This window comes from Talpa occidentalis, unplaced genomic scaffold (assembly GCF_014898055.3).
Source record: "Talpa occidentalis isolate TD23 unplaced genomic scaffold, MPIMG_talOcc4v2.1 talOcc4.12, whole genome shotgun sequence".
Lineage (NCBI taxonomy): Eukaryota > Metazoa > Chordata > Mammalia > Eulipotyphla > Talpidae > Talpa > Talpa occidentalis.
Window position 1 is genome coordinate 11,608,895 of NW_023601212.1, and position 25,879 is coordinate 11,634,773.

The 25,879-nt window shown below is 33.8% G+C and overlaps 1 protein-coding gene across 3 annotated transcripts in view; it reads right to left on the minus strand.

The window, feature by feature from the left end:
- Positions 1–3,557: 3,557 nt before the first annotated feature.
- Positions 3,558–25,879, minus strand: part of RDX (radixin) — a 55,101-nt gene continuing 32,779 nt past the window's right edge. For 2 of the 3 annotated variants that reach the window (XM_054693084.1, XM_037505230.2), the window contains exons 4-14: positions 25,222–25,317; positions 24,479–24,753; positions 22,233–22,316; positions 21,898–22,044; positions 20,510–20,606; positions 19,555–19,718; positions 16,097–16,227; positions 9,444–9,604; positions 8,459–8,551; positions 7,280–7,516; positions 3,560–6,387 (exon numbers count right to left, since the gene is read on the minus strand). In XM_054693084.1, the coding sequence (XP_054549059.1) occupies positions 6,223–6,387; positions 7,280–7,516; positions 8,459–8,551; positions 9,444–9,604; positions 16,097–16,227; positions 19,555–19,718; positions 20,510–20,606; positions 21,898–22,044; positions 22,233–22,316; positions 24,479–24,753; positions 25,222–25,317 (1,650 nt within the window). In that variant the 3' untranslated portion in view covers positions 3,560–6,222. Of the gene's footprint in view, positions 6,388–7,279; positions 7,517–8,458; positions 8,552–9,443; positions 9,605–16,096; positions 16,228–19,554; positions 19,719–20,509; positions 20,607–21,897; positions 22,045–22,232; positions 22,317–24,478; positions 24,754–25,221; positions 25,318–25,879 lie in introns of all 3 variants that reach the window. The other variant, XM_037505231.2, reaches the window with a different exon arrangement.

Sequence of the window (25,879 nt, forward strand, 5' to 3'; positions counted from 1 at the left end):
CACTCAAGTCTACACAGCGAGCCTCGCATCTCTCTAGACTCCAGCCACAGCCACTGTACATAATACCTCTTCTGTATTACCTTTTTAGTAATACCTTTTTTTCCCCAGCAAAATTTTTTTTTCCTTTAAAACACAGGAAGACTAAAAAGCATACGCAATGAAAAGAAACATAAAGTGGATGTCATCAAGATTAAGAGCTTTCAAGGACCAAAGGACACTACCAACAGAGTGCAAAGACAACTCACAGAATGGGTGAATTACCAGTAACATGTTTATCTGATAAGGGATTAATACCCAAAACATATAAAGAGCTCTCGTAACTCAACAGAAAACAACTCAAAAAAGGGACAAAGCATTAATAAAAACAATTCAGCAAAGAAGATGTATAAATGGTCAATAAAAACAAAAAGATGTTCATAATCATAGAGAAATAAGAAATACATCATAGGGATATGAAAACCAAAACCAGTCAGTTGTCATTTCACCCATTAGGATGGACTAGTGAAAACAAACAAAAAACCAACTCTTGGTGAGAATGTGAAGAAACTGGAACCCTCTGCATTGCTGGTGGGAATAAAGGAAGATCACTTGGCAGTTCCTCAAAAAATTAAAGGCAGAATTACACAATTCAACAATTCCAATTTTGGACATGCACCCATCCTCCAAAAAATTGGCAGGGACTTAAGTAATTTGTTCACCATATATAGAGTAGCACTGTTCAAAACAGTCAAAACGTGGAAACAATTCAAATGTCCATTGACTAAAAAATGTCTAAACAAAATGTGGCATGTATGTGCAATGGAATATTTAGACTTAAAAAAGAATAAAAGCTCTTATACATGCTGTAAGATGAATGAACCTTGAAAACATTCTGCTAAGGGAAACAAATCAGATAAAAGGACAAAAGGAGCCCATTTACCTCCATTTACCTAGCCTAGTCAAATTCACAAGACAGGACAGTGGTTCCCAGGGGCTGGGAAGAGGGGTGAATGGGCACAGACATTCTGTTTGGAATGGCAAAGTTCTGGAGGTGGACAGCAGTGACAGCTGTTGTAAATGGTTAAAATGGTCACTCTTGCCTACATTTTAACATGAAAATATTCAACTGAAAACTCCTAATTCCATTAAACTTTTCAATGTTTAATACAGATATGACCAATTGCTATACTTGACCTGTTTGTCAGTTGGGTGGAAAATGTTTCCTCCTATAAAGTTAGGACAACTTTTTTAAAATTAAGCACTTTATTTTTTAGGCTATTTAAAAATATTAACCAGTGTTTAAAATTTGACCTATGAGATAAAAATTAATATACCAGCAAATAAGTATACTTGAAAAACTACTGTGTATTCTATCGGTCATTAATTTTCTTCTACTCATCTTCTTTATAGTAGTTTTGTACATGACAAACTGTATCTTTTACTCAAAATGGCAAAAATTTATATGTATATAGATGGAATGATTGCATACAGGATTCCAATGCTAGACTTAAATTACACATACTTTCAGTATAAACAAAAGGAAAGGGAGGGAGGAGGTATTACCTTGAAAGTGGAAGATACACATGCATTTCTAGGTTTAAAATAGAAAACATCTTAAGTTGCAAAAAAGTAAAAGGGATTTCATGGCACACATTATAATATAGTGCAGGAAGAATTTCATATAATAAATCCATTTTGCCAAAAGGAACTTTCCAAGGATCATCACATAAACTCAGAGATCTGACCCCATAACACCAAGAAAATGGACACTTGCCTGTATAGACCCAATTAGTAAAGGTAAGCTAAAACCACTATCACTATTTTCAGGAGTGAAATAAATGACATGCATAAATATCAAAATTAATCTACATATTTTAGATGACCATTAAATCAAAGTGAACAATTGAAACAGTAATAAAAATTAAATCACATGGATGGAAGCAACTGACGATATATAAGCATGGAGGAATCTGGGCATACGAATAACAAGAATCAACAAAATGGTGCTGTTGTTTCTTAAGAAATAAGTCTCATATTGTAACAGATTCATGGAAATAATCTCAGGTTAAGATCAGTTAATATTTGAAGTTCTGCTTTTTAAGATAGTCAATCTTGCCACTATACCCAAGAATACAGCAGGCACTTAAAAAACATACTGCCTGAATGAAGGTCATTAAGAACCTGGAACTATAATGCTAGGGAATTTCAGAGCAAATAATAAATAACCTGAATCAAAATGAAGTGTCATGAATCATCATCTGTGTCATGATTTTTAACCTTAAAATTCTGTGATAAATAATTGATAAATACTTGAACTCCTAGGGTAGTGTATATGTAATCACAAATCAGAAAACTCATTTATCAGAGTTTAAGAGAGGTCAAAAATATTAAGACTACAAAGTGGAAAGTTACGCTCTCTCCAGTGGGGAAATAGTAGCTATTAAAATCTTGAAGATGGATGTATTAAGACGTGGGTCCATTAGGATGAAATGGGAGTTATAATTATTAAATTGGCTAACAAAGATAGGAATGTGATAGGCTTTGACATGAGACACTATTGTGAGCCAATTTTTCCTCTTTTCCAGCATAGAATGAGAAATCAGGCTGCCTCAACATTTTATAAGTTATGAAAACATCTGCAGGAATCTTTTATTTGTAAAATAATAGAATACTTTCATTCTATATAAAACCACATAATATTTGCACGATTATCTTCCAGTTTAAAAATGATATAAAGCTTAAATTCTGTTCATTCAGAATATAGAGAAATTTTTACCAGTGTAGTTCCTCAGTTCACTAATTCTTATTAAAGACAAGTAAGTCTTAACTTACTAATCAGCCTAGTAAATTAATGTTAAAGGCAGTAATTCATTATACTTCAATTTTAAGCTTCAGATTTTAGGAAGGCTTTTTTTTTTTTATCATGAATGGGAAGCTTTGGGATCTAAGAAGTTTTTATCATCTTTGATTCTAAAATATTCACCAATACATGGTAATCAAAATTATGACAAGCTATGAAATGATCCCTGAAAGTATAGTCAAGGTAATCAAAACTGAAACAAAGTAGTGGGCATTTTCTTTTAATCACAATACTAATATGGAAACTCTTTTCTAATGATAATTAGAACTGAATTCCCATACAGTCTTAACTCTGTATGTGGTAATCCTAGTTCTTAAAAACTCTGTATTAAATATTGAACAAAACCTTATTTTATAAAATTCATCTGTCTTTTCTGATAGGATTAAGGAAGCATTACCTGCCTTTTGAGAAAAAAATAGTGAGTTAAGTATTACTAAATTGAAAAGACATTGGGTTTTTTCCTATTGTTAGAACAGACTTACCACTAGCCTGCTTAAGAATAACCTGTGTGTTCAAAATGAACAAGCTTTTAAAAAGACAATTTCTAGATTTATGTTAACTGCTCTGTAATGTCACTTTAAAATAAGAATATGTATTTAAATAAATGCAACTGGTATATGGTTCTTTAAAGAATTAGTATATTAACAGTACTTTTAATCAATGACAATGAAACTGTATATTCAAGAAAAAAATTAAACACAAAGGCAGTAACTTGAAATCCTAAATGATTTTCTGTTATCAAGAAGAGTTGATTTAACTTTTCCACAGAATTTCCAATCACTAATAACTTCATAACAAAGAGGTGTAATTTGGAGGAAAGGGTCAATCTCTGGGGATTCTGAAATTTTTCCTACCCACTTTTCATTACTAAGGTGTGACGATTCATGGGTCTAGTAGAGATTAGAACTTTCAGGAAATATATAAGAAATCCATACTAAATAACAACAGTGGACCTTGAAGGCATGAGCTTTTGTCACTTTATTGTTGACCAATGAATGTTATCCAAAATTATAGATTGTAACTTAAATTGTACAACACAAAATTATGCTAATGGTAAAAGCCTGTTGGAGTTTACCAAATATTCATTAATATATTTTTACATTGCTATATGAACATGTGCTCAACTGCTAATAATAAAAGTAATAATTGTTTTAATCACTATGAAAATCCATATTGCAAATAGTTGTTTCTGTTTAGAAAAATTCACACAGCTTTAAAAATGGATTAAATCCATTTTAATCCTAATCTACATATAGATTATAAACAGCAAATATAACTGGTAATTTTTCAACACTGATATCAAACTGATATAGCAATGGTAGTGCACATAATTCAAAATGAAGAATATTAATAAAAATCCAGTGGAAGTGCAAGTTTTCACCTATTACGGCCATTGATTTAATGCTCTAAAAAGTTGAACTCATGCTTAAAAGCATGTTCACCATCTATTCCTCTACTGTGCTGCAAGAACTATTCTCCTCTAGTATTTTGAAGCATATGCACAACCACTGTACAACAGTTATTTCAAGGTTAACCAGTTATCTTTTGTCCTACAAAATCCAAAAAATATATTAAATGCAACCTTTCCTTTTCATAATGTCTGCCCAGATTAATCCTTTAAGTCAGCAAAATCAAAAATCAAAAAAGCACAAGAGATATTTTCAGACACAACTTGTATCTACTGTGCATGAAAAATGTTTAACAAAATGGCAATTTTAATAGATAAATGTAAATTTGAGTGCATAATACCAAATGGAAAGTAGCTGAACCACACAGAGAAAACAAGGCTTTCCTTATCTTCAAATCTAGGTGTTTTACAATAAAGAAAATGCTAGAACATGAATATTAGAACATCATTCAGACTGGTACATTTCTTTGTAGACATAATTGAAATCAATATAACCTAAAATTATAATTTCTAAAATGGGATTAACAAACCAAATTTAAGTATTCTTAGAGATTGGGGGAAAAAAGCACAGTGATTTAAAAATCAAATATGCAAAAGTGATTATGTAACAATTATATCAAGAAATGAAGGATGAAGGTACAGACATTCTTCATATGCTACAAGAGTGATCTCTCTCTCTCTCTCTCACACACACACACACACACACACACACACACACACACACACACACACTCTTACATACTCGCTCTCTCTTTCCCCTCTTCAGACATACAACACTCCCTCCCCTCCCTGGAAGACATATACCAATGAGAGCTTGCAACTGTAATACAAATCAGAGCCTCACAATTCAGCTCAACAAAAAGGCAGTTAAAAATTTAGCACTCTACGATATTCTGAAGGAAAAAGAAATCTCAAAAATACTACTTCAAGAATGAAAGGAAACACTGTGTCCTGGAAAACATACAGCTTATACACGCCATTGTGATTGAACAACGAGTCATTGCGTATGTAGTAGTAGTGAGGTAGTATTACCATCCCCTCTTTGGGACGGATGTTTTCACACGCTGTCCTTCCAGAAAGGTCCAGGGATTTTTGTAATGATTATAATCAGTGACCAGTAAATGTATATTTCCTTTTACTGAGCATCTATTTTTCTAAGTCAATCTAGAACAAAACTTTTCAAATCTTTCAGAGACAACTGTCATTTGCAGGTAGAGTTTCATCAATAAACTCTTCCCTAGGAAACAACTACCTGCTGTCTTTGCCTTTGTGAATTGGCAGGCAAAGAAAATCAAAGGATGACAGGAAGATCGAATACGAATCAATTCAGCTGTCAAAGATGACGTAATTAAGTAAGCAATTACAAAATATCCAATAACATAATCAAACTGGTTTTTAAAAAATTAATTACCAGTTGCACACTACACTACTAAAAGCTGTAATCCTTTTCATGATGCATAGCCATCTTTTACACAGTGGTCAAAGACTGTCCACCCTGCCACCTACCCTCATTTCAAACAATGCCAATGATCTGTGGCAGAATTATGGCTATGGGTGTGGGGATGATAGAAGGGGAAACTGAGAAAATGTCAATGAGCAAGAATACAACAAGCAGATAAAATATGGAAGGCGGAAGGGAACACAGAATGCTCTACCTGCACAAAATGCTTAGATCACACATACACATTTGTCAGACATGACAATTAGCATTAACCTTCAATAGGAAAAAAATGGAAAAAATGAATATATGGAAGGAGGAGATGGAACACTACTCTACATTCCCTGGCCCAAAAGAAAAAAATGAAATTACACTGCCTTGTTGATGAGCTCCCCTTAAATGTGTCTTTTAGTCACCACAGTCAAACTGGTGTAAGTGCTTTGGCAAGGTGGGATGTATTCCATGATATCTGCAAAGGCCTGCTTTTCTCTGTTGGTGGTTCAGCTTATGAAGAACATGTATGCAAAATAACAGCTCTCACATTGCTTCAAACTCATCAATACGCTGCTTTGTATTGCCTTGTCGGATCTGCCGCAGAGTCTTGTACTTATCACGGCCTGCTTTAACATTCTCAGCATGTAGAACATCATTTTGTGTTTTCTTGGTTTCATCTCTGGCTTGGGCCAATTCTGAACTTAACGCCTTTATTCAAAAAAATAAAGATTATGAGTATTATTAAAAAAGTTATTTTTAAAAGATTTAAAAACAAAAGCACACATACAATAAATCTGACTTTTCCGTTTATTAAAATACCCACTGTGAAATCTTTTTTCTTTAAAGTATGTAAGTTCATTTTACCTTCAATAATGGTGGGGGCAGTAGTTAATAAGGAATACCCATGAGCTTTCATTTCTACACTCGTCAACTATGATGATTTTGTATTATTCTAAATTTCCTTCATTTACTCATCCAACACTTGAAAACAAAAGGTTCAATAAAAACGGAATAAAAGAGTATTCAATGTTATAATGTTAGCATAATAAATAAAATCTAAACCATCGGGGAAACATTCTCCAAGTCTTAATATAATTATTATTATAATGACAACCTCATTTCTTTCATTGATATTTAAATGTCTCACTGATTAAAAAAAAATCAAAGAACTTTTAAAGAAAAAAGTCTAATATTAAAATTCCCAATGTGGAAGTACTAAGTACATTAAATAAACTGACCATTGCAATTGTAAAATCTGTACAAGTAACGTAATTATATACTGTCGTACAGATAGTCTATTAAATTATACCTTAAGTGTATACTTTACTATTTAAAAACTAAATTCATTTGCCTTTAAACACAGGTGTAATTAAATACTAATTTACTTGTTAAGGTCTGCCTGATTACGCAAGGCTAACAAACATTTACTAATGGGGTCATATAACAGAAGAAATAAAATAATGTGACTATATACCTCAGCCTATAACTCAGCATAAAGGTTTCCAAAAACCATGCGTTCCTTCTTAGCAAATTTGTCTTGATAATCAGGGAATATGCAAACTAAATTTCAAATACACATACAACCTCAAATTATAAATACCTGGAGTTGCTTCTTAACACGCTCATTTTTCTGTGTTTCTGTTACACGTTCCTCCTCACTTCTATGGTTCATTACACCGTCATTTGCTAATTCAGCACTGGCCTGAGCGTTATTCTCATCATGTTCATCATGTTCATTTTCTGTTGGAGGAATGACTGGCGGGGGTGGAGGGGGAGCAGACATCACAGTTTTTAACTCTTCTTTGGTCTTTTCCAAGTCTTCCTGGGCTGCAAAAGCCTGAACATTATAGATAAATTTATCAGTGACTTACTTTGGGAACTGTTAATTCCACAATGAATATTACTCAGCATCCAAAAAAAAAAAAAAGTTAAGTTCATGGCATTTGCAGCAACATGGATGGAGCTAGAAGGGACGTATGTCCCAGAAGGCAAAGACAAATACTAGATGGTGTCATTTATGTATGTGGAATACACAGAAACCAAATTAAGGGTCAGATAAAGACATGTCGAAAAACTAACCCTGGAAAACTGACTATAGAGCTGAACACAGAGGAGGGGGGCAGATAAGATAGGGTTAGAACAAAGAGGGAGGCAAGTCCCCGATACTGTCATGAGCCTTTTCCTCTCTGGTCGCACTGCCCGGGTGGAGTTCCAAGAGAAATTATGTTTTCTCCCTTTCCTCTCTAACATCATTTTCCCTCTAGTTGCTTAGTTATCTATTTGTTGTTTATGTGCAGAGGAGGCAAGCCCAGCCTCTTTACAATTTTGCAACTGGCCAGAAATCTCCTACCTTTCTAATTATATCTCCCCAAATTCCTGAACTTAGGCACTGAGCTTTCTTGCTTATTGGTTGTCCTCAAGTCTGTCAAGTGCTCTCATACTTCCTACACTCATTCAGTTTCCTCTATCAGGAATGACTACATCTTCAGTCTCTATCTTTTCTATCCCCAAATAAATTATTCAAGACTCAGCTTAAACTTCTAAGGGGTTTACCAATACCTGCCTCATTCCACTCAGAAATTAGTCCCCATTCCTGTGTTTCAAAAATACTTACATGAGTAGATTAGTATTTATTACAATACACACATTCATGGACACAGGTATCCTATCTCCTCGAAACTCTGAAAGCATCTTAAATTAATTTTAATAAATTCAGCACACTGCTGGAAACAAAGTAGGTAATCAACAAATGCTAGTGAATAAACAGATAGGTGATTACTTTGTGTTGCCATTCAGTAGCTTCCTCTTCCTTTTTCTTCTTTGCTTCTTCTAGAAGTGCAATCTTGGCAGTAAATTCAGCAAGTTCTGCTGCCTAAAATAAATGCAATTGCCAATACTAAAAAACTTAATATAGTTCCAATATTTCATATTAAGTCAACAAAGCTTTGAAGTACATGCTTGGGCTATTTTACGTATTTTTCTTACTTGATACTCTTCCATTTAAAAAAAGATAGTGTATTTCTTTAAGATCTTAACTATCTTATTTAAAGCAGTAATAGTTATAAGGAACTAATAAGTTAATAAGGGGACAAAGTGGAAAACACTTTATTATTGCACAGACATGTAGTTACTATTCTACTAGTAGCAGTAACTTAAAATATGTGATACTTTTTAACTCTTATCAATAACGTATTTGCTAAAGCCTACAAAAGAGAAAAGTATATAATGTTTAAAAAGTATTTTATCAAGCAATTCACTTGATTCCCCAACAATCCTATTAGGTAGTATTATATCTTTTTTGAAAGGGAGGAATCTGAGGTTCAGAAAGACTCAAAAAGACACACAGTAAATGCCTAAACCAACATTTAAATCCAGGATTATGCTTACCCATTATTTAAAAGTTTACTAAGGAAGAAAAATCCAACAATCAGGAACTACAAATATTTTATAGGAGTTAAAATATAGTATCAATTTATCTAATGCAAAGCACGTCAATGCTTAGGCAAAGTGTAAGTGAACCTGACTCTTTTATTGGCAACAGGTTCCATTTCTCTTTTATTCTGCTTTATTTTTAGGGTTTTGTTGTTGATGTTAAGGCAGAAACAAAACTTTAGGCTAATTTCCACATTTTGTTATTAAGTTACTTGTATCTTTGGTTTGCTCTCCAGAGCAAATAATAACTAATAGACTTAGTTTTCAACGTTCACTCCATGCTTGTGTCTAAACTTTTCCTGTCTGAGAGAGAACTAAGACAGGCTCCTTACCAGTTGCTCCTGATTCTTCATCTGGTCAGCAGCTTGTTTTGCGATAGCTGACTTGGCCTCTTCAGCGGCTCGACGCTCCTTTTCAAGCCTTTCTGCTTCTTCTTTTGCTCGTTTTCGTTCCTGGTCCAGTTCCAGAGCTTTTCGAGTTTGTTCTTCTAGTTCTGTCAAATACATGTATAATATGTTGGAATAATTTCAAATTCCATTATTCTGATTATCAAAAGAAGCCAATATAGTAGCAAGGAATTTAATCTGCACAATTTCTAAAAACTACCGTTTCTGTATGAACATATACCATATTTACTTGGCAAAAGCATAATCATTTAAAAATAAATCTGCTGTATCATTCAAAAATGGGAGAAATGAGAATCCTTTGTAACTCAAGTTATGTCATAAAGCTACAAGTCCATCCTTTATTTTTGGGGAAAAAAAAAAACAAAAAAAAACCTCTTTGAAGTTCTGACCTAAACAAATTGTCGTTTCAAAAATCTATAAAACACACCTTAAAACTTGCCTAAGTTTTTGACTATCTGAACTATGTACTAGATAAGTAAATCCAAAACATTGAGATTGAAAACAATACTTACTGACTCAAAGTAGTAAGTTGGATATGAATTATATGAGTTACTGAAAATTTTGAGTTATTGGTATAATCCATTCCTAAGCACAAGGAAAAGTAACATTTGCAGATGAATGATATAAATTTTAATCCTTATGTGTACAGATTGTATATTCTTTTCCTGTTCTAATGAGTGCAATGGGAAAGAAAAATACTACAACACAAAGCCATGAAGTTTTAAATGAGTTTAAGTTAATGAGTTATTTTAAAGTACAGTTCTTGTTTAGCAGTAAGGAAATTCTGTGACATAATACAACTGAATGTCAGCTATTAAAAGAGCACAATGTCCTACAAAGAATGACTCTGCTGAGGAAAAACTGACAATCTCTGTCTTAAGATCTAAAAGTGAACTGTAATGTACAAGCTTTTCCTTAGTGTTCTTATTTTTGTTGGTCTTGGTCAGAACTAACTTAAGTAACTGCAGTTAAGAAGGTAAGTTCTGAGAGGGTTGGAAAAAAAAATGACTCTGGTTAGACTTTTATTCTTGATAAAATAACACAAAATTCTATGGGATTATATGGCTGTAAAATGAACTGTTAAGTAACAGATTACTACATTCAAATTCTAAGAGTAATCATTTTAAAATTTGCCTTATAAAATCTGGACATCAAGCTAGTTCATCAAACTTTTATCATCATTCTTCCCAACTGGCTGACTGATCTTTCATAAAATAAAGCCTACAAAACTCACAGCTTTATCAATCTTCTAAACAAGCCAACAGATAACTAAATAAAAGTTTACAAATAAAAACAATGCTTTACTTTTCCTTGTAACAAACTTCTTTCTGTACTATGAGGCAAGAAAGAACAATAAATTTGACTACAAACTTAAACTTTAAAATATTCCCTAATATTCATTATTTTCCATTAGACTTTTGTAATCAACATCAATTGGAAGAATGATAGACAAGGCAACAGCTGTTTAGTGGTAGATTAAAAGTTACAAAATGTCTTATTTCTTTAAATGTTGAAAATGAAATGAAAACTTTAAATCTACTCTAGGTTCCTCTAGAAAGTAAGGGTTTGAATAAACATATATCCCATAAATGACTTTGGCTGTTTCTTTCCCTTCGAGTTAATTGAGTTATAACAGAGATCATCAAACTATGACTGACCTCATCAAATACAACCCAAAGCCTTATTTGTGTAAATAAAGTTTCACTGGAACACATATCCTCATTCAATGGCACTACACAATACTGTTCATTGTTTAGGGGTCATATAAGACTGGCTTGCATGCTGCAATGGCAGAGTTGGCAGTTGTAACAGAAGCAGTGTGGACTGCAAAGCCTGAAATACTTATTACCTGGCCCCTTGCTTGCAAACCCATGAGTTAGACTATTCCTATGAAACAAATGTCCCTCTGGAGCTCAAATATGCATTAATTAGTAATTAGTGTTTTGCCTATTTGATTAAAAAAAAATTAGAACCTGTAATTTTTGAAGGATAGCACTTGGGAAGAGGGCACCAAGGAATCTGGCTTCTGTTAACATAGCAACTCTTTCTGGACAAAGGTTAAAGTTTAGAAGAATAAAGTGTTTCTCTCATTGCATTGTATAGACGCACATGGTATGGTGTTCAACAGAGTAGACTAAGGAAATTACTGTAAGTTCAACCTAGTAAACTTTATGAAAGTCTCTCTTACTCCATCAGGCTTGAACACCAATATCACTTGTTTTTGACAGGCCTAAGAGTTTGCAAGCCAAATGTTAGCTTAAGTTACTCAGAGGGCAAAGCATGGAAGTTATATAACTCTAACAATTTTAGTGAAAAGTATACTGATAAACATCTCAAAAGGATTACAGATATTTCTTCCTTCTCCCCATCCAGGGAAACAGCTCATTAAGTACTAAAGTGTTAATACTGGGGAAAGAACTAATTATTACTATAAAACAAAAGCAAGTAGAAGTTTCACAATCAAAATTCTTAGCTATTACAGAATTAAGACTGTGATTACAAATTACTGGAAAAGCAATTTTAAAGTATTTGTGATACATCTAAGTAATGATTATGATACCATTTTAAAAAGTAAGGAAGCTCTCTACGAGTGCACATGAAGTGATTTTCATGATTACAACTGAAAATAGCAAGGTGCAAAAGGATGCATGCAATATGTACCTTTTGTGTAAGAAAGAAGTTGAATCAGGAATATATCTTTATGGATTTGCTTATGTATATAAAAAACAGGGTACGTACTATTACCAGTAGAGTGGGTTAGGGAGGGTGAATTCAGTAGCCTGAGGCTGTGGCATTCCACCAGGTTGAGAAGATAGATTTAGACTTTGAGGATGCCAAAGCCCCACAGACTTGAGAGGCCAAGATCATGAAGACAAGTGAATAGAAAAGCAAGCCCTTAAATTTGTGTACTATTTCCTCTTAAGATGTTTACTAACTCCTAAAATGTACACATATGGGATAAGAAAACTAAGAAAACAGGGAAAATGCGAACTATAAAAAGCTAAAGAGCTGAGAGGAGAGACTAACAATCTTATAACTGGGAAATCAAAGATTGGAGCTCAGGGCCCTCTTAAGTTAGAAAGGCCTAGTAAAACCTTATCTCTGCTCATAGCAGCACTATTTTAAAACAGCCACAAATGTACATCACCAGTAGAATGGATAAATTGTGGCATATGTATGCAACAGAATATTATACAACAATGGTAAAGAACCTTCACTAACATGCATAAAGCTGAGCAAAAAAGAAGTCATATGTAAAGTATATATACTCACTGATATGTAGTTTCAAAGTAGACAACACACTATTCTTAGGCATGTTACCAAAAGTACAAGCAACAAAGGAAATCATAAATAAACTGGAATTCCATACAAATTAAAACTCTTGGGTTGCAAAGAATACCATCAACCATTAAAAGACAAATCATAGAAAGAGAAAATATCTGTAGATCATGTATCTAATGAGAGAGCTGCATCCAGATATATTAAAAACTCTTATACCTCAATAAGACAATGCAACTGAAAAATGGATAGAGATTTGAATATATTTTTCCTAAGATAAAAATAATCAAAAAGTATATGGTAAGGTACTCAACATCATTAGCCATTAGGAAAATGCATGATGAGATACCACTTCAGACACAGTAAGATGAATATAATCCAAAAGACAAACACCGACAAGTGTTGGTGAGAATGTGGAAAAATTATAAATTACTGCTGGGAAAGTAAATTGGTATAGTTACTTTACAAACCACTTTGGCAGTTCCTCAAAAAAAGTTAAGTTACCATATGATACCCAGCAATCCCCCCAGATTTAGATATCCCAAAGAAATGGAAACATGGAAATGCACAATGACCAGTACACAGTGTTCACAATAGTATTCATAATAACCCAAATGCCCAACAGCTAGCTGATGATTCCACTGCTGTATATTCAGGAAATGAACGTGCTTGAGACATGCTCCAACACTGATGAACCCTGAAAACACCAGGCTCAGTAAAAGCCACAAGGATCATATTTGTGTAATTCCTTCCATGGAAATATCCAAGTCTATAGAGACAAAGAGTAGATTTGCAGTTGCTTAGGGCCAGACAAGGGCAGACCTAGGGTGACCACTAACAGGTATGGGATTTCTTTTGGGGGTGATAAACTGTGGTAAAGGTGCACTACTCTGTGAATGTGTTGGTACATGGTTCTTTTGCTAGTTGTGCGGCATATGACTTATATCTCAATGAAAATATTAGAAAAAATAGTAAGGCTCAACCCTATGATGATACAAATCAGAATACAAGTCACACACATTGTGCTTTAAAAAAAAAAAAAGACTGGAAAGGGACATAGGAGAGAATCCCTGAGTGCGGGTAATATTCCTTATGTTGAAGGGATAGGTTCACTTTGTAAAATGTCAATGGGTCTCTCACCGAGACAGGCACATTACTGTATCTAATTGACACAATTTATGCCACACACAAGTTAAGCATATTAATATACACTGCAATGAAAAAAATTTAACGAAACTATAAATTTCAGAAACCTTAAGGATTGTTAGGGTTAGGGATTATTTACTTGCATTTAAGATAATAGGAATATAAGGAAATCAAAAGGATTAAAGCTTGATTTAAATTAAAAAAATTTAAAGCTTGGCATGTATCATGTATCTGTAAAACAATACATACCTAAAGTAGACAATACTATCCTACTCACTACTACTTTTATCTCATTATCATGCTAATTTCCTTCACAGCACTTAAAGCTATATGAAATGATTTTTATTATGTTATTTTTATTACTTTTCTCAATAACATTTAAGTTACATGAAAGTAAGGATCACATTTCTTCAGTACTATATTCCCAATACCCAGAACATAGTACATGCTTATTTAAGAACCCAGAACAATTGAAATCACGATACTATAAGTCTCTCTTTTTGAAGTTTTGTTTATGGAACTCTGACACTTGCTAGAACAGTAGATGAACACATATCTGGCTGTATTATATTTCACATGTGGTTACCAGTGTCTTGAAGAATCTTTTTAAAAAAAGATCAAGGAAGATAAGTAATTTAACAGTGATGAATTATGGAAATGTGAAATGGTAGAATAGTTCTACTTAATGATTTATTAATAATTTCAAGTAATGAGTTCAATAAACTTTTTTAAAAGAAAATGACAAGTGTAGAAAAGATTCTTGTCAAACAAAAAAATTACAGGTTTATCTACTGTATATCATGACTTAGATATGACAAGAGTTACTGCATTTGAAGGAGAACTTAGTATAAATTACAAAACAATCACACAGATTTTAGGACAGTCTGGGAATGCTTTATTATTAGAAACAAACAAACAAATGATGTCCTTTGGAAAAAGATGACTGATCTGAAATTGTCTTGATAGTGATGCTCTACTGTTTTCCTTATATTCTATCTTCCTCATATTCTTTAGCACTTCTTTACTTGAGTAGCTTTCTGTATGTAAATCACTAATATTTTTACTATATAGCCTAAATAAATGAAATTGAAAGATTCAGTAAGTAGCCATTCTACTAGGATAGGTATTATATAAATGATAAATGCTTGAATTCATTCTTTTCTTGAAAGTTCAGACCAGTATTATAAACTTTAAATTTTCCCTTTTTAAAAAACACAGTTTAGTGCATTCAAATTTAGAGATTTTTCCAAAAGAATTTATATAGTCAGAAATAGCTTAAAATGCCTTACATTTCCTAGATGCCTTACAGTACATTAAGTTCTCACTTGAGGTGGGTAAGTTGTTGGAAGCTGGGACTGTTAAATGAAACGACATAAAATGAAACCAGGTCCTCAAATAATATTCTTCTGCTCAACATAGGCCTCCAACTTTTTGTCTTATCAATGTTATAATGAAATAACATCAACAAAACTGTGCTATTCAAGGACCAGCTGTACATAAATAACCATAAAGCACTATATATGAATGTTTTTGTTTATGGAACCCTAGCATTAGTAAGAATAAAGTATACTCATTTAAAATATTAAGAATACACACGAGAAGGGCCTCCCCGGTGGTGCAGCGGTTGAGCGCTGGGTTGCGAAACTGCGCGCGGCCTCTGCGGCGCCGGTTCGATCCCCGGCTGCTCCCCGGCCACCGGAGGAGGGTCCCACATGGCGCGCAGACTTGTCCTGCCGCCCGCTGCTCCCCTCAGCAGTGTACTTCGGTCCTTCTGCCTGCTCTGCTCCCCCCTCTGGCTATGGTGAATTCTCTCACCCTCCCTCCCGCACTTCTGACTGTACCCAGTGCTTGTATAAACAAAACAAACAAACAAACCAGCAAACAAATAAATAAAGCATGCCTCAAAAAAAAAAAAAAAAAAAAAAAGAATACACACGAGAATATTTGAGTGTTCAAGCAAATGAAGAGAAAGAACAAACAAGTACTGTATAGCTGAATGTGCCTTAACCATCTTTAAGATGTGATTCCACTACATATTCACTTAACAATTAAATGTAATTACTCTATGTAAGAAAATAAGATTTAGAAGGAGGAAATAATACTATCTGAGACTAGAACAACAACTTTTAATAGTGTCAAAAAGAAGCCTTTACCTTTCTGGGCTTTCATTGTCTGTTCTTCAATTTGCCTTAGACGTTCCATTAGCTCTTCCTTTTCACGTTCTATTCTTTCCTTTTCTTTTTCTGCTATTTCTCTTTTCTTCTTTTCATTCTCTAATTGTGCCCTTGAAAGGAGATACAATTACTTTGTAACAAATTTTAGGACTATTCACATAAAACCTAGGTATTATGAATCAAGAAGAAACTACCACATAAATATTTTGAGTCATTATGGTCACCCGTGTAAAAAAATTCATGTAGTTGAAAATACAAGAATATGCTGTTACATACACACATACTGTATTACATATAGTTCTTATTGTAGGGCCACAGTAAATATAGTCAAAGACTATTCTGAAAAATATTAAAAATTTAATTTTAGGAAGATTCTGAAAGGACGAATTTGCAAAGCTGCTAGGAAAGTAAACTGGCAAATACATCCCTGGTATGCTATGGGATACAGCCCATGGTTTTAATGTAGGCTTAAGGGTGTGGGGGGCGGAGGGGGAGAGACAGATTTGCCATTTGCACAGTGAATTAACTTTGATGATAACTTTATACAACAGGAAAAAGGAATTAGCTGCACAACTGCCAAACCCAAGAAAATGCCTTCTTTAGATGAGCAGAAGCCCTCCACTGGAGAAAATAACAAAGGTTTGAAGGCTATCTTACCTTCAACAGTAAAATAACCCGGCTTGGGAAGGCAAGTTTTCAGTCACTAACAATGAAGGAACACAAGCTTAATTCCTAAATTAGCACCTATTTGTGTTTAGATGACAATCAGTTTTATCTCCTGTGATAATCCCAGTAGTATGGGGGCAGGTATCTAATACTGTTTAAAAAGATCATGGTGAGAGCTCCCTGGTGAGGAGTGTCTCCCACTGTGATTGCATATGCGAAGGCCCTGATGAGGCTTTTATTTTACAGAGCCCAATTCAATCATCAAACATCTGCCAAGAGCCTACCACAGGTCAGATTCTAAGTTACAGGCAGAAATATAAAGATGAGTCAGAGTTAGATGAGATACTATATTAATTCTCTACTTAATGACTTTAATGAATATTCAATATTCCCATTATTTTACTGAGAATAAATTTGTTTAAAAAGTCAAGATTTCATCTCTAAAAGTTATCTGAATATAACTAAATGTTCCCCCCAAATAAATCATTGCCATCTCGTCTCAATTCTGAATTTCAGGCTCCAAACTACGTAGTTTCTCAACTTCTAGTCTCTGATAAACTTATTGGCAAAGTTATATTTTCAATTTTTTTTCCCTTGCTCTATAAATTTTAAAAATCCCTACAGTTCTTAGATACCTATGTGCCCCCAACCCAGAGCAGGAATCCAGCTGTGGGGCAGACAGGTAGAGCTGTGACAACTGGTGGTGACTAGTCTCAGGACACAAAGTCAAGTGACCTCCTACCATAAAGCCAAAACCTACTGCTTAAGAGTCACCACCCTTCCCACACAACAGTTAAGAATTCCAATATGGAGAGCTCCACCTCTGTTCTAGGAATCCCTATGGAAGTAACTTCTCAATAACTAGGAGGAAGAGTCAATAGCTAAGACAACCCAACTCCAGCCAGACTGGGCTCACTCTGCAGCACACTTTACCTATTTCCTAATTTCCTCAAGCAAAGGCATGCACTTGCCCCAGCAGAGGCTGCTGACTTGCTGTACTCTTTAGGGGACAAAAAAAAGCAGGCCGTGCATGGAAACAAAGGCAGTCTTTCTAAGTAATTGCCAGTACAGCCAAGAGTTACCCTTTTGCAGGTCACACTACCTGCCATCTCTAGGGGCTGATTAGATTACCTCAACCACTCCACAGCCTCAGCTCTTCACATCCAGTGCTGCTGAACTTCAACAAGACAGTCACCTCCCTCCCTGCTCCACCCCCCCTCCACCCCCTCCCCCAATCCTGAGACAATTCAGAAGGACTCCCACAACAAACCACATCTCAACACCTGGAAGCTACAATCACATTCCATAAATTCAGAACCTTTAAGATCCAGCTATGGCTCACATGGCCCATTCTAAAGATGAGCAGTGGTTTTCCCTATTGCTGTTTCATTTATTCCTCCTCAAGCAGAGATGTAAAGGAGATGGGGAAGCAGGAAAAAAAGTGAAGGTAACGTGCAATTCAAGGGAATAAATTTAGTCGCTCTCCTAAAAAATGAATAAATGTACAGCAGATATTGAAACTGATTATAATATTTAAAATATTTTGCAATTTACTCTGCCGCACTCTTATGAGGCTTGGGTCTCAGAGCTTGTAAAAATTTCCCCGACAACAACTATCACCAACCTACAATCCATTCAATTAATACAAATACCTTTGGCTCCACACACCCCTTAGTGATACCTTGATTTTGCAGGCCTGTCTTGCCTCCCCTAGAAAACCGGAAGAGCTTATTTCTCCTCTGAACACTGTTCACTGGGGGCGAGACCTATCTGATCCATTCATTGGCCCCTAGACATGCATTTTCATAAAGCTATGCATTTACTTATGTTGGCTTCCTCTTCTGAAAATATCTTTCCCCTCTAATGCTCAAGCCTATCCCTAACCTTAACTCTTAGTAAACTCCTACTTTCTTCATGAAACTTCTTATAATTAAAACCTAAATATAAATATTCTCTTTAGAGTTTAGATTTGGTAACTCATTTTACCAAGTTGTTCTATTTATAAATATGTTAATAAACTATAAATTCTCTCTTCTAATAAGCAATAATTATTTTTTTAGAATTTTAAGGGTATCAGATAGGTCCAATTACATTTCTCTTAAGTGAAGATTAAAAACTTATACTCAACTGTCAGTTACTAATATTATTAGCATAATGATACTAGTTAAGCATTAATATTAAAGTATTAGTATATTAGCTAATATCATTAGAATTATTATAATGGCTATTTACTAAATACTAGGTACTTTACAAAATGTGTATACAACAGTGTCATTATTTCTTAAAAACAAACAAACAAAAAAAAAAACCCTGATGGTAAGACTACTAGTTTCATATTAATAGCAAGAGAACGGTGGCTCGAGGGAAGTTATTTTTTCAACAAATGTCAGAAGAGGATTCAAACCCAGACTCATCCGGCTCCAAAACCTATGTTCTGTGAAAGACACAGGCAGTAGCCATGACACAGAAATTCCACAGCTAACCTACAATCAAACTACAACATCCAAAACAATGTCAGTGAATAGAACACACACAAAAAAGCACATCTGTTAAGTCATGAAAAGCTATTCTCTCAGAATATGTCAGTTTTCTAACTTGAAAATTATATATACTCATTTTAAAAGAGGACACTGACAATACAGTCATTCAATTTTAATATAATGAAAATGTTAAAGTATAAATTTAAGAGTATGTTAAAAAAATGAGCATTCTTAAATTTTAGACAGCCTACTCCTACCAACGGAAGAGTGAAAAGGCCATGCATTCCATACCTTTCCAACTGCTTCTGATGTTTCTCCTCCCGGGCCTGAGCTTTCATCTGCTGTACTTCAATAGTATCCGGCTTCCTTCTTCTCATGTACAGTTCATGGTTTCCCATACATAAGGCCAAAATCCGCTTATTGATTCTCAGACGAGGTGCATAAAAAACAAAATCCTAAACAAAATATTCTGAATTTAAAATCTTCCTCAATGAGAATCTTTCTCACAATAATCTCTACTAGATTTCAACATGTTATTAATTCTAATGTCATATTACATATAGTTTAGAAATCATACAATTTTATAATTCCTAGTGTGTATGTTATACATTCGCATAACTAGTTTCTCACCTCTTAACCTCCCACCAATTTTGTGGTGAGACTAATGTTTTCATCCTTTCATACATTAAATTTCATTCATTCTTTTTCTTCTCCACAGTAACTATGAATCTCCTAAACTAGAAATGTTCCCTCTTTTTTGTCTTTTTAATAACTGAGTGAGAATACCAAAGTCTACTTGGCACTAAAGGAATCAGACAATCTGTTTAGACAGAGTTCTTAAAGACTTCAAGTTACAAAATTACAAAGTTCATGCTGCAAAACTCTATAATCATAGTTAATTTAGAATAGGGTTATCTCTACTACATTCTAGACAAATACTACAAGAGGAAAGTTTCTTTTATAACTTCTTAGAAATGGTGATTGTTTTCAACAACCTCTGATTAAATATTACCTACCTATAATTAAATCTATTTAAAATAAAGCTAGTATTTATATGCTGCAAAAATTAAAACTTGTACATCATTTTAATATCATTCACTATTTTATCAGTGGGAAAGAAAAACAATAAAGAGAATGTTTTCAGGAGCAATTTAATAAACAATATAATGCCCCAAGTGACATAACAGCAAAGTGGCAAAAATTAAAAAAAAAGTTAATGCTTAAAATATAAACCAATTTTACTTACAGGTGCTTTTTTGTCGATTGGCTTTATAACAAATTTCTTGTCATTAAATGAAATATTTCTGATTTCACTCCAGGGAAAACCAATTTTAGGTGTTAATCTTAAAAAAAAAAAGCATTTTTTTAATTAAAAGTAGGAAACAATGGACCAAATGCAATAATACCTTTGTTTGGGGGCCAATTTTGCTGGGTGACCAGTTGAAAAAGTTCAAGATTTTCAAGACATAGTAACTTATTCATAACATACTTCTTTAAAGGAGATATTTGATCAACTAAAAATCACATGAAAACAAACAATAACTCAAGCAGACTAGGAACTGCAGCATAGCAGTTTTTCCACAGTGTTTTAGCCACTGTGTATGTGTTACACTGCCCTCTAATGGCCATTGAGGTAAGTTAAAGCTAAATGTTTTAGAGAGTTCTAGACTACACTTAACATGTTACTTTGAAAATTCTAAAGCTATGTCTTCATAATCCCACAAAAGTCTTATGAGATGAGCCTGATAACTATATTCATTTCACAAAGTCAGTAAGTTGACCAGGATCACAAAATAGGGCTGGCAGAAGAGCCTAATTAAGGTTTTTAAATTATACCCTAATTTTTTTTTTAAATTTTCCAAATGTAATAGATGAATACATTTTCAATATAAAAATAAACTAAACCATTACATATCAGATTTAGGTATACTCTGACCACAATTCCCAATCCCAGTCCCTCCCTTATTGAGTTGATTCTCTCTCATGCATATACTCTAATAGAAATGCAGTATAAAGAAGAAAAGATTCAGTCTAAAAAGTTAGTCTTGAAATCATTTTTGCTTTTCAAAAATTTCAAGCTTTTCTTCTCTGGATACAGCCTTTTGTTTCATTATAAATAAAAAACGTGTGGACATACAATCAGTAACATGCTCCTTTGGAGTAATTATTTATACTTAGAAATGTGTATTTTTATTAGCCATCTGAAATAATGAAACTAAATTCCTAAAGGCAACACAGAATGATGAGAAATGCCTTTTTGAGGAGGTGTTACTGGCACAGACTTGGAATGCTTATATGGAATGGTAAATAAATTAATGGTATAAAGCAATTTCAGCTATTACTCCTGAAAAGTGCTGTAAGAGTCTGATGTATGACGCACAAAGTATCAAGAAGCACACTTCAAATAAAAGCATATCATCTATTAAATAAAAACACGGAGAAGAAGAATTCTGACACTGCAAATTGTTGAGAAAACAGACGTAGGATATCTAAAAATCTTTGTGGCGTTAACTAAACTTTTAATTTGGGGAAAAAAATGCTGTTTGAGTAATCAAATCAAAAAAGAACTTAACAAGAATACTAAAAAGATAGATCACAGAATAATGACTGTCAGTATGCAATCAATTTACTTACTTGTCATCATGCTCATAAATATTCAGACCCAAAGCATCCACTCCTAGCCATAATTCAGTTCCCTTTTTATTTTTTATTTCAAAATAGTTGACTCCATACATTTCTAGATCCTGTGCAATCTTCAGGTATTCCATCATAGAGTCTTCCCTGTTGAAATAAAGCTTATTGTAATGTACAAGTATCTAATACCAAACAAATTACAAAATACTTTGGATTAAAATTTATCTTTACATTTATTCACACATGATCTCTCAGGAATAATCTGACGCAGTAATAAATGCTATGAAATAAAAATACTTTGAGGAAAAACTCTAAGAAAATAGCCATCCCAGTACCTTAGCATTCCTCTATGTTCCTCATGCCAGGTCTGTATTCTTTCTTCCCACTGTTCTTTCGTCAATTTGTGTTGTTCCAAAACACTACAAGGAAATCAAATCTATGAAAATGTCTCTGATTCAAAATCAATATTCTTTTATAATTCTAGAATCATTCATTACCTTAGCTGTGGTATTTTTGTCATTCAAGTCCATGCATATGGTACAAGAGCATAAAACTAATAAATACACACACGCCTCTCTACTCCTAGCTTTTCTTAATTCCCAAACCCTTTTCAAGAACTTACCCATATGCACCATCCTGCATTTCCATACCTCATATCCAATGCCACAATTCACCACAATGTGGTTTCAATTCCCAACACTCTACTGAAACAGCTCTCACCAATCTTCTATTGCTAAATCCAACAGACATTAGATCTATTTATACGTGACCTCTCTGTATTTGACACCACCAAAGGGTCTGTCCTTAAAGCACTCTTTTTGTTTGACTTACATGAAGTAACACTCCCCCTGGTCTAATCTATTTGGCCATTTTTTCTCAATATCCTTTACTGAAATGTCTTCCTTTGTACATTTCAACAAGGTCTGTTCTAGGCCTTTGTCTAATTCGTATGTACTTTCAGGTCTCTTTCACTACCATGGATTATCTATTTGCAGATTACTTCCCAAAAATGTACTTATAGTGCAGACTGTTTTCCAAGAACCATACACCCATCCACAAATGAATATTATTTGTCTTGATTATACTGTTAATATTTTAAACTCAACAAGTTCAAAACTAAGATCTTTCTTCTCCAAAATGTATTCCTCTCTCTGTAACCACTTAATTGCCCAAGTCAGAAACTTGGAATGTGAAAGTTTATGTTTATTTAGCCCTTTTAAAATAGAAAGATACTACATGGTGGAGGTGATTATCCATATAACCAATGAATTTAACCCTACTATGGGTGAAGAGATTGCTTCTCGGAATTTTCAATATAAAAATTAAAAGCATTCATCAAAATTATCAAATTATGTTGTTTGACTTACAATCGCCAAATAACCTTCAGATTACTAATTTCTCCCCCAATACTCAGTGAGAAAAAAAGTAATATTCCATATGTGGAATAAGTCAATCACTACAAAGTTATCGTCTCCATTCTAAATCAAAATATTATGACATTGGGCCTCCCTGGTGGCGCAGTGGTTGAGCACTGGGTTGCGAAACTGCCCGCAGCCTCTGCAGCACCGGTTTGATCCCCAGCCGCTGGGCGAGGGTCCCACATGGCACGCAGACCTCTCCTACTGCCCGCTGCTCCCCTCAGCAGTGTACTTTGTCACTCTGCCTGCTCTGCTCTCTCCTCTGGCTCTGGTGAATTCTCTCACCCTCCCGTGCTTCTGACTGTACCCAGCGCTTGTATAAATAAATCAATCAATCTTAAAAAAAAAAAAACCCATAGCTTTAAAAAAAAAATATTATGACACTGTCTCTTTTTTAAGCTTTAATAGCTTTATTTAGTCTTCCTGAGGCTATCAACTTGAATACTGGACTGTGGACAATGAAAGTTAAAGAACAAATTTTGAAGAACATGCACTATCTTTTATCTTCCGTCTTTTGAAAGAAAGATTATAAACGACAGGCATAAAAAATAAAGAAATGTAAGAAATTGTGCTTAAATGTGATTCCAGTGATTACAAGATTTTTTTAAATCACATAACTACTAATGCAAGCCAATTACTTCATCCGCTTCTCAACCAAACAGCTATCTAACTACCTACATTGTAATTGATAAGATAAAGCAAGCCTATTCCTTTAAGAACAAGCAAAACATTTTAAGGGTTATTTTGATTACACATAATATTTAGCTTAGGTGCTGATTTCAAAATCCTCTTTACATTTTACCATAAATAAATACCTTCAAAAAGTTAGAAACAATTTTAATTCTATGGCAGAAACCTACAATCTATTAGTTTTAAAAGCATCTATTGAGTACCTATCTGCCTGTATGAGAATTTTTATTAAGCAGTAACAGTCACATCATCCCAACCACAAATTATCTTTGCTTCCATTTACTGCTCATCTTATAGGAATGAGAAGAGGCAGAAAGTTCAGGTAATTTACACAGTATATAAATCTATGTAGCTAGTGGGTCATAATTTTCAAAAGTAGCTAGCAACTTAAAATCTAAAAGAAAGAAAATCTATTTACAAACTTCAGAAGTAGAATTTTTCAGAGAATATAATAAAAAGCATGTTTTACTTACCGCTGGGGTAGAAGTCTATCATTAGCCAAGTAGCCTGGCTTATGAATCTCTTTATTATAATCTCCATACTTTGCTTGGACTGCATAGGAAGCCAAAAGAACTGCAGTTTCTGGTGGGCAATATATCTCATCATTTAAGATAGCTTCTTTAACTTGCAAGAAGAAAAGTCTCTGTGTTATTTCTTGAATTAATTCCTCAGAAACATCTTCTGGAAAGAATTTAGCTCTAAACTTGAACTGTAAAGGATTCTCTTTTTTAACGTCTTGCTGTGTCACCTGGAACAGATTTCATGTATATCACCAAAAATTTTAAGTGCATGATAACTAACCTAGACACATTCAATTAATTCTGGAAGAAAGTAGGATGTGAAACATAACACTCTAAATCTGTAGGAGTTTGCTATGTAATATTCTAAACCTTTAAATTTAAGAAAAAAGGTTGAAACTCATAAATATGACCTCTAACTTACAACTCCTACCTAGTAGCCAAACTAAAATTTCTCTTTAAAGTATCTTTCTTGCAAATGTTTAAAATCAAAGTACTATGCGAAAAATACTTCTTATGTGCTAAGTTTCCAAATAACACCTTACTGAATCAAAAGACACAAGTCCCCTAATGATTCATACAGACAGCAGCAAAGGTATGCTTGCAGTCAGAAACTGAACTTTTCCAGCACAAATTCATGAGCATGATTATTTCAAAGCAACTTAACTATTAACTAAATGTTATTATACATATTTTACCTTTTTATTTAGTTTAAGCCATGTAGAATAACCTTTACTGTCCACATACTGCAGCCCAAAAAACCAGACTTCACGTAAACCAACTGTTTTCACCACCTTAAAAGAAAAAAAAAGTCAATTTCAGTTCAATGTTCAGATTATATAACTAGATGACATTATACTTAAAAAAAAAATAAAACTACATAGCTATTACAGGTATATTACTTTGCATAGAAAAGATGATGACACTAACAGGTAAGAACAGTCTGGGAAATAGATAAAGCACTATCATAATTCCAATTTCTTATTTAAAATTAGCCTCACAGCTACACTATCAATAGATATGGCCAAAAATGTCATTTAAATTGGTGAGTCTCCAAGGATATTGAAACACCATACCCCAAAGGTTGTCTAGCTGCATCTATCTCCACTCCTACTACCTTCATTTCTCATCGTATATTCTATGTTCTAACTTCACTGAGCAATAAACCATTCTTGCAACATTCCACGCATTTTACTCTCTACTTTTGCTCATGCTTTTCCCCTGCCTAGGATGTTTATACTATATTTTACCACCTATTGAATAATTCATCCCTCAAGATCTAGCTCAACTAACATGCCTTCCATGGATGAAGCTCTCCTATCATTAGATAAAATTAATCACATGTTCCTTGATGTT